The sequence below is a fragment of the Enoplosus armatus genome, chromosome 9, assembly GCF_043641665.1.
Source record: "Enoplosus armatus isolate fEnoArm2 chromosome 9, fEnoArm2.hap1, whole genome shotgun sequence".
NCBI lineage: Eukaryota > Metazoa > Chordata > Actinopteri > Centrarchiformes > Enoplosidae > Enoplosus > Enoplosus armatus.
Window position 1 is genome coordinate 10,993,992 of NC_092188.1, and position 12,935 is coordinate 11,006,926.

Consider the following 12,935-nt stretch of genomic DNA (forward strand, 5'->3'; position numbering starts at 1 on the left):
TTAGTCAAATCCCCCTCCGTATCCTCCCTTTCTTCCAGTCTTTTAAAGGTATGCCTGGTTTTCTATTCTGATATCATGACACACACTTACGTAAGCGGGAGGTTCACATGTTTAGTGGATTTTAGCGAACAAATTGCAAATGTAGCTGAGTAATGCTGATATTAGTCTGATAAAGATCTTAAAAAAGCCTTAAATCTCTTCCCTGTACTTTTTAGGACACAGAGTTATCAGTGAACGCCATTAATGGACAATTTAAGTAATCTTTTATATACTTTTATTACAAATTTAAACCACATCGTCAGACAAAGCCAAAGAATAGCAGCTTGAACATGTGAAATAAACACTTATTACATCAGTGTGACTCATTATTTCCAGGAGTTTCTTTTCAAAACTCGTCTAGGTTGCTCCTGGTGTCTCGTAGCTGTGTGAGGGATGTCAGCACCTCCTCTGTCGGCCTCCTCCCCAGCTGTTTACCTCCTCTGCTCCTCACATTCACTGTTCCACTCTCACTCTCCTTGTCCCCCACCACTAGACAAACACACAAAAATAAAATGTTCGTCATCATCTGGTATGGTGACACATTCTGTGTTTGTGTAGTAAACCTAAAAAACAGTAGTAACTGGCTTTAGCATATTAAGAAGCCACAGTCCTATTATTCATCTTTACCAAATATGTAGTTGTACTGGGCCAGCTGAGCAGAGCGAATCTTCTTATTTAAGGTTGCTCCCTGATCGTCATTCAAATCAGCCATGAAGCCAGCTTCACGGAACTGCCGGACCACCTTAACAGAAGAGCGGTACTTCTTTTAAGATTGCATCCGCACTGAGCTTCTCACATCAATGAGCAAATGAATAATGACAGAAGGAAAAAAAGTTAGAAAGAGAGTGCACTTGGTCTGCTGACCACAAGGAAATCTTCATCAGACTGACCTGTTTGCAGTATGACTCACTGTTGCCCCCCACAGGAATTACCATGACCTGCGCTGGGGACAACCACAGCGGCCTTAGTGGGGTAAGAAGAGAGAGGTGATAGGTTTCGGTACTGTATCACAACAGCCTAATAAAATGCATCTGACGCCACGTGATTATTAATGTCTTCTCACCATTTCCCTCCAAAGTTTTCAGCCAGTATAGCGATCATTCTCTCCAGTGATCCCAGCACTGCTCTGTGGATCATCACCGGCCTGCGCAACTGTCCGTCTCGACTGAGAGAAAGGAAAAAAAAGAAGAAGAAAAGGTTATCAACAGAGTGAGGTTTGAGTGATATGACAACATATAATGCAGAAAATGTTAATCTTTTGATCGTAGCAACTATCCTTTAATAACTCTGATTATTAGGCCATAGTGCAAGGACTGTTTGTATTGCAATATTGTTTCTTTTTATGATTTATGATGAAGTACCTTGATCTGTAAAGTATTTGCTAGATTAACCAAAAACAGACATTCCTGTTTTGTTATTTTATGCATAGATGGTTTCTTAATTGCTTTCCCAGAAAATGTACTGTATCATGACAAATATCGATGCTGCAATATAAAAGTACATGTATGGTGATAGAGGATTTTATCCTTATTGCTCACTCCTAAGTAGAGTGGTCAAAAACCCTTTGATATACAGAGACCAAGAGGGAAGTAGGGCAGACTAATAAGAGGCGAGAAAAGGTTTAAGGCAGAAACAGGGAGCGTGAACTGATAAATTCAATAAAGGACTAATCTTTCATGATCAAATTAGGGCCCTATAAAGTTAGACTTTTAACTTGAGCAATTCACTGAGCAATATATATATATGTATAGCTTATACAGCAACCATGTGGGTTTAGCAAACAGACAAGAATATGCTCCAAAAGTGCCAATGTGCAGATTTAAATCACTACAGATGTAGGAATGTTTAAGAAATTGAAAGCCAAATGCAGAAACTCACCCGACATACTGAAGGTCAAATCTGATTGGCAGCTGGAAGTCCAACTGGATTGTGGCACACTGGTGTTGTCTGCCAATGGCATCTTTGATCTGGATGTCAATCTATGATAAAACATGTAGGAGTGTGTTCACATTAGACTTCACTTCTCTATTCCAGCCAAAATCTACAAATCTGAGATCAGAGGCCTGACGCCACAGACGCTGCAGGGGACAAACTGCTGGGTTTCCAAGAGGAGCTGATCTAGCCAATTGTGGCTAACACACCCTAGCTAGATGGCTGTGAGGAATGTTTGTTTGTTTCATGGAGTGTGTTGGTGTCTATCTAACCCCACCCTGACTTCACCTACCTCCACTCTCTGTGCCTCCACACGAGCTCCATCATGTTAGGTCTGCCTAAAGCTGACTTCCTCTTCATGCTTTCTGACTTCTTGCACGAGTAAAAGTGAAAATGAAATCACCTCAAAGAAAACCAAGGTCACTCTCAAGTCAAGCAACTTTCTATTTTTATAAAATACGTGGCAAAAACACTCCCATTTCTTTTATTCTTTTATTGTTGTTCCTGTGGTCTGGGACAGAGTGAATGTGACTATCATTTAGTGCTCAAACGTGTATCTCTGCAGATCCAGAAGGAAAACATCACAACGTCATTTAAGTATTTCTGATAAATTTACACTTTGGTTTTTGTACGGATTACACAAACAAGATATGTTATTTAGTGAGCTTTAGAGGTAATGGTAGACAGATGTTTAAATATGTTCCCAGTCTTTGTGCTAAGCTAAGCTTACAGGCTGCATTGAACGTTCAGACATGAGAGTGGTTTCGATCTTCTCATCCAACTCTTTGCCAGAGAGCAAATAGGTGTGTTTCCAAAAATGTTGACCTATACCTTTATTAAACACTGAAAGTGAATGAAGTGAGTGGAGGACCCAACATGTTTTGGCTGTATAGCATACCCTTGGGTAAACAATATTTACACTTATGTGCGGAAATCAGTTTTCTTTACTGCATGCTGCCCTTCCCACTGACCTTTGGTCCGTAGAAGGCTCCATCTCCTGGGTTTAATTCCCAACGTTCACCAAACTGCTGCAGACCCCTCTCCAACTGCTGCTCACACACACACACACACACACACACACACACACACACACACACACACAGCATAGAGCACAGTAAGTAAGTGGACGTAGAAGATAATGTAAGTACTGTACATTAATGCACATTATGACCGTCATGTCGGCCCTTCTGTGGGTGTGTGTGAAGGAGCTGTGGGAGTTTAGAACCATAATGTTCAATTACACTCAATTGAATCAGCTTGAATTGCCGCTGTGCCTATTTAAAAGGCGTCCGTGGGGATTTACAGATATACATCTACCCAGCAGCCCGACACGGAGCAGCCCTCTATTGGAAAGTACCACTCATATATAACTGACTGGTTAAGTGGATATCATTACACCATGTCATTTTGTTTAAAGAAGATTTTTTTTCCCATAGCTGGGATTAACTGGATCCAGTTTACAGCACATTTGAGCAGTGGGGCCTGTCTAGGACTATGTATGATTTTGGCCCACCACCATATGATAAAGTGCGTGTGAATGTGTGTGTGTGTGTGTGTTTACCTGCTCAGCGTTATCCCACTGTTCAGGCTCCCCTAGGCATGTTGTAGGACGTGTAGACAGGAGGCAGTGGAAGGAAAACCCAAACACTTGATACACTCGCTTCACAAAGTCCAAACATGCCACAATCTCTTCTTCCAGCTGGAAAGAAAGAATGAAAAAAGCTGAATACAAGGGCAACAAGACGACTTAATAATGTAAATGAGTCTGAGACAGGGGACTTCAAATTCCAACCAGAAAAAAGAAATCTGACAAAGTATTTACTGTAAAGCCCAGAGATTGACTTGATATTTCAGAAGCTAACAGAGTGATGATTATCATGTGACTATGACCTCTGTGAATTAACAGGATACCAGGAAGGGCACTATGTAGGGGATCAGGATTACACAGACTGTGCAGCCACAGAGATGCACATATGGAGGTGTAACGTTTGAACAGGACAAAGACCTTCATTCATCCAGGCTGAGGCCTCCTGGAATGTCTCAGGAGTTATTTGTACAGCCCGTCTAATCACTGTAATATGGCTCCACATGTGTCCCATCCACAGTTTCTACCCCACTTACAGAACCTTATGAAGTATGCAGGGATCTAGAAAAGAAAAATCTGCAACAAAACAACGTGTGCATGTTCGTATGTGTTATGTGTACCTGCTCAGGCGTGCAGAAGATGTGAGCATCATCCTGGCAGAACCGTCGAACACGAGTGAGACCTCCCAGAGCTCCAGAGAGCTCATTGCGATGCAGCGCCCCAAAGTCAGCCCATCGCATAGGAAGCTCCCTCCACGAGCGAACACGCTGCTCAAACATAAGACTAAACACAAGGGAGGGGAGTCAGGCACTGCTTAGCCTCTGAGACACAAGAGTACAGGAATATGTGTGTGTGTGTGTGTGTGTTCACCAGTGTGCAGGACAGTTCATGGGCTTGAGAGCGTAGGTCTGGGAGCCCTCTGATGTCACAGTGAACATGTTCTCGCTGTAGTGCTCCCAGTGGCCCGAGCGCTCCCATAATGCAGTGCTGTACAGAGTCGGGGTCACGACCTCAGTGAAGCCTCGCCTTCGGTATTCACTCTACAAGACGTCAGGAAGGAAGGATGTGTGCGACAATGAGTGCAGGACAGGGTCAGACTGTCACAACAGTGCAATAATTGAAGGCTAACAAGAGCAATATCCTGACGACTGATACAATCAACACAGCAGATTTATTGTTACGTTAATGTGGTATGTACATGTATGTGTGTGTGTGTGTGAGAGATGTTAACATGGACGATATTACATTTTTAACACAATGAAGGAAACATTCTGAAAGAAGAACTTGAACTCTAAGCAGTATTTTCTGATTACCTAAACCCAACTAAGGTCATAGTTGGAGCCTGCATAATCAAATTAACTTTGGTTAATTAAGTTTCATAAGAAGTGCTGAATAGGGTTATAAAGTTTCTGTTTATTTTAAGTGGTTGCTGCAGTGCTGACACTGGAGATTCAATGTGACAGAGGGTGCAGATGAAGTTATAACTGTGTAGGGTTTCTTTTTTTCTTTGAAAGATCGGAGGTGGCGGCGGCTCAGGAGGTACATTCCCAAGTGGACACTGAATTGTTCCCGAAATTTCTCCCGATGGCTTGCTGCCATCAGTATGTGAGTGTGTGCATGAATGAGCGGCGAAAACCTTGTAAAGCCTTTCGGATAAAAGTGCTTTATAAATATAGCCATTTTAGATCCACTGATATTTAGAAAATAAAAAAGAGTAAATTGCACCAAGAAACAGGAGCATATTTGAAGTTTTGCGACTGGTATTTATTTGTCCTACTATCCTGACACATCTACCTGGTACTGATTTTCGAATAAAACCAAAAGCTTGAAACTGCCTATGTCTTTTTTTTAAGTCATCCTGCTCTTATAGTTCGCTTATAAAATGCTCTTACATAGAATTAAGTCTACAGTAATATTATTGCAGGCCATTTACATGTAGTTAGTGACTGTGCACATTGAGTGTATGTTCACCTTAATGAAGTCAGTGAGGGTGTTGTAGATGTGGGCTCCTTTAGGCAGGAAAAAGCAACTACCTGGACTGACGTCATTGAAGAAGAACAGCTCCTGGTCCTTTGTAAAAACATGTACACATGGCATTTACAACCAGAAAACACTTCTTTAATCATTTGCTTTTTTAATTGATCTCATTTTATGCACCTCTCCTGATAAAGATTCGGTCTTACCGTCCCGATGCGCCTGTGGTCCCTCCTCCTCGCCTCCTCCTGCTCCCTCTCCCACTCCTCCTTGTCCTTCTCACCAGGAAAGGCCACACCTAGAAGACGCATCAAACCGGAGGACTCTGTCTGACTGGCCAGGGTCACAGGCGACAGCTGGGATGTTGCAGATTCGGAGTGAGGAGAGGGAGAGAGAAAATAATGAGCGAACAAAGAGGTGGCAAAAGAGAAAGGGAGAGTGAGGGTCAGCCAGAGGAGGAAGGGGGACAGCACGTCTGATGGATGGCAGTGTGTTTGTAAGGGCTGAGAACAGGAAACTGGCCTCTGACAAACACAACATCCTGCTGCTGATATTTCCAGCCTGGCTGCCATGGAATCCCAGTCTGCCCAGTGACAGCCCAGTATGGAAACTCCTCCCTCTCCCTGGATCAATAAAGACGAGGGAAATTCCATTTACCCAGCATGTGTCCCACAGGACGGACGGTGCCAAATGGGTCCCAAAAAAAACATATTTTACAGATTAGATGGGGTTGACCCACCATCTTTATTGTGTGTGCAATCAAAATTCTTAGAGGTATTGTTTGACTCTTTTTTAAATTGTTATTAAAGCAGCAAAGAGGTAGAGCTATTATGGATGGAAAAGTGTTGGACTTTCAAGGGACTGGCCATCAACCCATAACCTGAATTTGGATAAAATGGCTAATGTAGGCCTACAAGGCAAATTTAGGAGCAGTTGTGCAATAAAACTTCAAGGAAACAAGAGGAGATAACAGAAAGAGTACATAAAACAACAAGGAGGGAAGCAGAGGACAGTACAATTACACAAACACACACACCTGGAGCATCTTGAAGACCTTGAGGAGGCCAGTGTGTGGGAGGAGGGGGCCGTTGCAGACCGCTATGCTGTCCCCACACCTGAGTCCCAAAGAAAGGATAGTTGAATCTTTTGGTGAGTGTTTAGAAGACATTGGCAGGTTAAGTCCACATCAGGGGTGTGTGGATTAATACATGCCTGTATACTGTGACACTGGGGCCATTCATCTGCTCCTCAACAAGCTGTAGTCTCAGGTTACTGTTCTGTAAGAAGAACGCCCACAAAACACACAGAAAATTCATACATCACAGTTCAATATGGACAGCAGGACAATAAGAGGGCGCCTGACCCCAGTAAGTAAACACCGGGACAGTGAAAAATATCACCAGCACACCATTAAACAAGAGCCACTCCTACACAGTGATAGAGTAATATCACTACTCCTCACATGATATCAATGGCAACATACATCAACACTCACACAAGCTGCCACAAGTATAGTGCAATTTTTCATTGTGATACTATATTAAGTCTCACCGTGATTTACAAAGATTTGGGTAGGAAAATGTGTCGAAGATGCATATGCCAAGTAACATATAAACACAAGAGAAGCAGCATTAGTAAGGTAAAAAACACCAATCAACGATTCAATTCAATCTTCTCATCGATTAATTATATCGCTAGAATAAATCTCATTGCAGGAATAGCACAGGTGTAATTAATATCATGAATAATGACAGCAGTCCATTCAGTCTGATTAGGCCTCTTACTGAGCAATCGTTAGTGTTATTAGCTACACCTGCGCTGTTCCTGCTAAGACAAGTCAAACTGTGTGCTGTAAAAATGGTGTGTTGTTACAACAGAGACATTGGTGTTGCTGACCTGGAAGAGCTCTTGGACCTCTTCTGTATTCAGCTCCAGTTTGGACAGAGGAAGTTTGAGGGCCGCAGCCTGTTTACATCTCTCCTCCACATCACCCAGAGACAGGGCACTGTGTGGGGAGGACAGAGTCAGGTAAATCAAAAGCAGAAGAATCTGTGGCAGTAAGACGCAGTGTATGAAGAAAGAAGCACCAGCTTCAAGGCGATTATGGGGAAAGAAAAGAGGTCATAGGTTCTGAATAGATTGTTTTAATAGTCCCTATAAGGGAAAAGGGGTCAATATAGCAGCACAGAATAATGTAGATAAGAATGTGCTGATTAAAGAGACAGATAAAAAAAGAATTATAATGTTGACATGGGTGGAATATATCTATATAGCTAAGGAAAACACAAAACAAGGTCAGGATGGATCCTCTTCAAGGAAGGGAAAAAATATACTTCAAAAATATTCTACAAGTGCAAGTAGTCTACACCAAGCCAGATGATATTTTGCCAAATTTCGCAGACTAGACACAGACTGCACCCAGAGTCCTGCATCAGAGACAGTTACATGAATATCTCACCTGTTGTCCAGCAGGTGGTCACAATAAAGCCCGAGCTCTGACGCTCCTTCTCTGCACACCTCGGCACCAAATACCCTCTCCAACACTCCGCCCAGAACACACGCTGCTGTCCTCCATGCTGCCTAGGAAAGGGAGGGTGGTTCAGTGTAGGTCGTGTGTAGAGATCAAGGGCGTGTTTTGAACAGTCCTTTTGGATTAGGAAGGTCCCTACCTGAACTAACTGACCTGGAAACATCAAAATAACAGCTAGTAAAATTCTCTAAATACTAAGGAAATGTTCTACAGTGCCTCCTTAACTATCTCCTTCGGCCTCGGAAACAAAGAACCATCCTTGGAACTACTTATAGCAGCAATATTTAAAACACGATTAACAATATTCGGGTGTTACACCTAGCTTTCTTATGTTACTGTGTAAGTTTATTTGTAATCTCTTAATGACAATTTTTTCATGCAACTAATATGTTGGATAAAACATAAGAAAACATAAAATGATTTCCACTGAAGTCAAGGAATGGGGATTTTAGATCCACCTTAAAAGTAATGCGAGACAGACAGCACATGCAACCATGGTATAATTCAGACAAATTGAAACAACACAAAAGTGTGATTACCTGTCGTCCCTCGACTGTGTCAAACCCCAGAAGTTGTAGTTCGCAGTCTGCCTCTAGGGGCCGTCCAAGCTCCCACAACTCCCCATTCACCTTACTGACCAGTGCTCCTTTCAGACTGCAAGGAGAGATGCAATAACCCCGTTATATCACAGTATGAACAAAAACAATGAGAGAACATTTCTGCAGGCATTACATATTTACCGGACACTCTGAGCAACAAAGAGAGGCGTGGTGACACCAGTTGTTCCCTTTACTGTCCGACCGTCAGCCAGTCGGATATGAAGAGCTGTCTCTGTAGCTTCAACTGTCTTATTGCCTCGTTTTTCCCTGAGAGACTCAAAGACTCGCAGTCGCTCAGATAAAGATGGGCACACCTGCAGCCAGAAAGGAAAGATGTAGATAAGGGTTAAAAGACGTGAAAGGATGAGAGGGTGGCAGAAGTGCAATACAATTCAACAGCACCACACACACTACAGCCTCACAAACGACCAGGAAGTTAAATCAACACCGACAACAACAAAAACAATATGACCTTCATGAAGGTAGGAGTTAGTGCTGAGCTGTTCTATTAGACTGAATTAGTTTTAACTAGATGTACCTAATAAACTGGTAACTGTATATTAATACACCAATATCAATATTGTGATGAAACAATGGGATGAGGCTTCAAATGTTGTCTATCCCTTACTGGCTGCATTATGGTAAAATGATACCACACTAAGTTAAATTAACTAAATAACACCTACACCTAAATAAATGAAAAAATAATTAATGACTAATTAAATGCCTCCACATTATCTTGATGATGTTCACATTTTTAAAAACTTATTTTAACTTAACTTCTCACATTAAATTGTATATGAAATACTGTCATTTTCAGTCAAAAATAATGTGACTACTTTACTTCTAGTTGTTAGTGAACCACATGACCAAATGAGAGAGAGAGAGAGAGAGAGAGAGAGAGAGAGAGAGAGAGAGAGAGAGAGAGAGAGCAGGGAGAAAAGGTGGAGGGTATGATTGGGTCCATGTCACTAAAAAGATTGTACTGAATGTTCACTACATCACAAATATACTGCTGTCTGTCCAGAAACAAGTGCCAAACTAAAACATATATGACTGACAATGGCAGACATTAAACTAGAGATGAATAAGGTTTAACTAGGCAGGTAGTTTGTTTATTACAGCACAAACAGCTACACTTCCACACCTGACGAGCAACAAGAACAGCTGAAGCTCTTAACACTGATAATAACTGCTGGCTAACGTTAGCTGCGGCTACTGTACTGCAGTAGTAACAAGCCTGCGCACCTTGCTGTATCTCCTGTGAGCGCCAAGTGTCGCACGAGCTGCCGACCGACAGAGAACCAGCCGAAACAGATGTGTCACCGCCATCCTACACACCTGCCTAAACACACGCGGTCATTTCCAAATATCCCTCATTACTGTCACCCTCCTCTGTAAGCGGCCATAACACCGGAAGCACGGATTAGGACAGCAACGGTTACGTCGTGGGCGGAAACATGTGACGCCACTATGGAGCAGCGTGCGCGCTCCCGAACGTCCACACCAGAGTGCGCGTCCACACAGGAGCTACACATACGGTACATCTGCAGTTATTAGAGGGCTGATGAGTAATATCCCGATGTTAACACCTAAAAGCCATGCACATTCACATCCGGCATTTCAGACAAGATTAAAATATGCTGAAATTTAAACGAAACACGTCATACTTTGGGAGTTGGCGACACGTGAAGCACAACACAAGCCCATCCATCATAACACGAGATCAGCTAAACTGCGCCTTTTTACACAGAGACACCGACCTACAGCATTACGACCCGCAGCCAGGCAGAGCAGCAGAGTCGACGTGCTCCCTTACGGAGCTGCGCACTTTGCTTTAAGAACCATCTGCTGTAACTATAACTGCATTTAAAACCTATTAGTTTGGTGCCCGAAGCATTAGTGTCTTTTAGATCATTTAGTAAATTGAGAAAATCAAACCTAACACAATCAACATTTTACCCTCACGAAAACCATCTTCACTGTAGCTACACTTCAAATAATGGACACATTTTAAAGCCTACCCCGTGGAACCTATCACAACAAAGACGCAGTGTAAAGTTTTTAAATGTTAAACACGTGAATGCAGTGATCATTGCAATGTCAAGTAATGACCTTCAGATATACTGCTATAACCAAGTTAATGAACAATTCAGTTAATTCTTAACAGGGACGTTAATATATTTTAGTTTTCTTCATTTTCATAAGAACAAGCCAACAGCAGTACTGTGGTTACTGTAGTACATAACGGAGACTTTGAAGTGTTCGGCCTCGAGCATTAAGAGCTCAAATACCACTAAACCGCCACTTGGGGGAGCTACAGCACTTTCAAAAGTAATATGGTCCATCTACATAGTAATGTTTATTATGAAGTATAAATAAAATCTATCCATATTAAAATACATTTAAGCATCTATTTGGATAATTACTGTGCGTTACAACAGCTTTAAATAAGTTTTAATCTCACCAAACAATTACTGACATCACTAACTGGCCAAATCTAGGCAATTTTACTGCCTTTGGACCCCAATTATTGTTAAAACTGGGTTTTAACAATAATGTGTATTTTAAAATATGGTACCACCTTCAGTATTTGCTCCTTCACTTCACTATGTCCATGGTAAAATGTAGTAGAAAACACTCAGATATGTAGACGTCTGATATATAACCAAGCTACATGTTTACAAGCAAGACGTCTTGTTGCCGTTTGTGAGATGACCGCCTGACAAGGAGAGCTGGTAGTTTTGCCTAATGGTACAGGTGCAGCATCAGTATTCAACATTAAAGTCTGGCTGTACGATTAACTACCTATTTTTACTGTTAACTTATGCAACATTTCCCTTTAAATGTCCAGTGTAGCTGAAAAGATGTTGCTGCAAACATGAATGCATTAAGTAAATTCATCCTTACATCATATTAACTAAGATGGTTATTATTAACTGAAAACTGTTCTGTTACTGTTGTGACTGAGGTTGTGGCTGGTCCACTGGAACACTTTCTACGTCACAATGTACTGAATGAATTCTGCAAATGTAATGATAAATACCAATGTGTAAAGCTGGCATCAATAGTGTTACAAAGGTTTTAAATTGCATTTCTGTAATGTGGCTTTCCACCCCCAGTGTGCATTGCAGTGTGCAAATGTTTAGCAACAATCAAACAAAAAATAAAGAAACAAACAAAAAAGGAAACAATCAGTCTTCTCAAGGAGGTAATGAGAGGAAAGTTTGAGTTGAGGTCTTTGCAAGAGGAAAAAAGTAATAGAAAGCAGCAAATCGCCTCCCTTGTTAAATTAGGACGGAGCACCGACTGCTTACAGTCAATGATGCTACCACAAACAAAAGGACAGATATATTAAATATGTGAGGAAAATTGATGCAAGTCGCTCCATGAAACCACTAAAAAGTGTAGTCTTCCTTATGATTCTGCAATATGCGGTGTAAAAAAAATAATAAAAAAAATTAATATGATGTATTCACCCCTTTAAGTACGCATATATGAACTGTGACAATAAGAGCATGTGTGCAAGTTCATCACACCAGAAAGGATTGGACACTCAAAGACCAGTGATATAGCATCATTGATGAGAACAGCAATAAGAGCAGTTAAACTTATCAAATGTACACAGACCATCAGCTTTGTCACATCTTCAGTCAACTTCAAACTCAATTTGTCAAAAGTACTCTTGAGGTCAAGAGAAAACGGAAGAGAAGTTATTTACAGGTTATTTACAATTAAAATGGTGAACTTGGTAGGTGCTTTGTAAGCAGGAAGATGTTTATAATAATAAATCTAGCTTTCTCTCTGTGCAATGTGAACATACCAAACTGATTTGGGTTGCTATTTAGCTGTTTTTGCAGAGAAACTACCAGATAAAAAGACACAGTTTACAGAGGGTGGTAACAGACTTGTATAACATTCAGTAAAACACCAGAACTCTGATGAAGTGCTAATACTATAGTGACAAATATGCTCTTTGTTGTTACATTTTTACAATGTATCTATTCACCAACTTAATGCGCAACGTTTGCAGGTGCTCAGTGTATCTTGAACTGTACTTTCAACTTGTAAATGAGCACAGGAGACAACACACACTCTATGATCAGACAAACACAGGAGGCTTTGAGCAGCAACACCCAACATGCACCTCTCACTGCGTGGGGTAAACTACATCAGTGTAGATCAGAGGGAAGCATTACGGCAATAATTCCTGCACAAGAGGGAGGATTACTGCCATTGTGCCGACCCTTTTTTACCCTCAGAAGTGTTGAGAGGC

At 41.5% G+C, this 12,935-nt stretch overlaps 1 protein-coding gene across 1 annotated transcript; it reads right to left on the minus strand.

Moving 5' to 3' along the window:
- Positions 1-257: 257 nt before the first annotated feature.
- tars2 (threonyl-tRNA synthetase 2, mitochondrial) lies at positions 258-10,047 on the minus strand. Its single transcript, XM_070911408.1, has 18 exons — positions 9,908-10,047; positions 8,801-8,973; positions 8,600-8,714; positions 7,989-8,110; positions 7,427-7,535; positions 6,743-6,807; positions 6,567-6,645; positions 5,740-5,886; positions 5,528-5,626; positions 4,427-4,596; positions 4,177-4,339; positions 3,533-3,670; positions 2,943-3,020; positions 1,918-2,018; positions 1,103-1,204; positions 930-1,002; positions 667-781; positions 258-528 (listed from the first exon to the last, which is right to left on the minus strand). The coding sequence occupies exons 1-18, from the start codon at positions 9,989-9,991 to the stop codon at positions 386-388; spliced, it is 2,076 nt and encodes a 691-aa protein (XP_070767509.1). The 5' UTR covers positions 9,992-10,047; the 3' UTR covers positions 258-385.
- Between the last annotated feature and the right edge of the window lie 2,888 nt (positions 10,048-12,935).

Coding starts and splice junctions, on each gene's coding strand:
- tars2 (XM_070911408.1), bottom strand. CDS start 9,991: ATGGCGGTGACACATCTGTTTCGGCTGGTTCTCTGTCGGTCGGCAGCT. Junction 6,646..6,742: donor CCCAGTGTCACAGTATACAG/GCATGTATTAAT, acceptor TTTGGGACTCAG/GTGTGGGGACAGCATAGCGG. Junction 4,597..5,527: donor CCCTCACTGACTTCATTAAG/GTGAACATACAC, acceptor GACGTCTTGTAG/AGTGAATACCGAAGGCGAGG.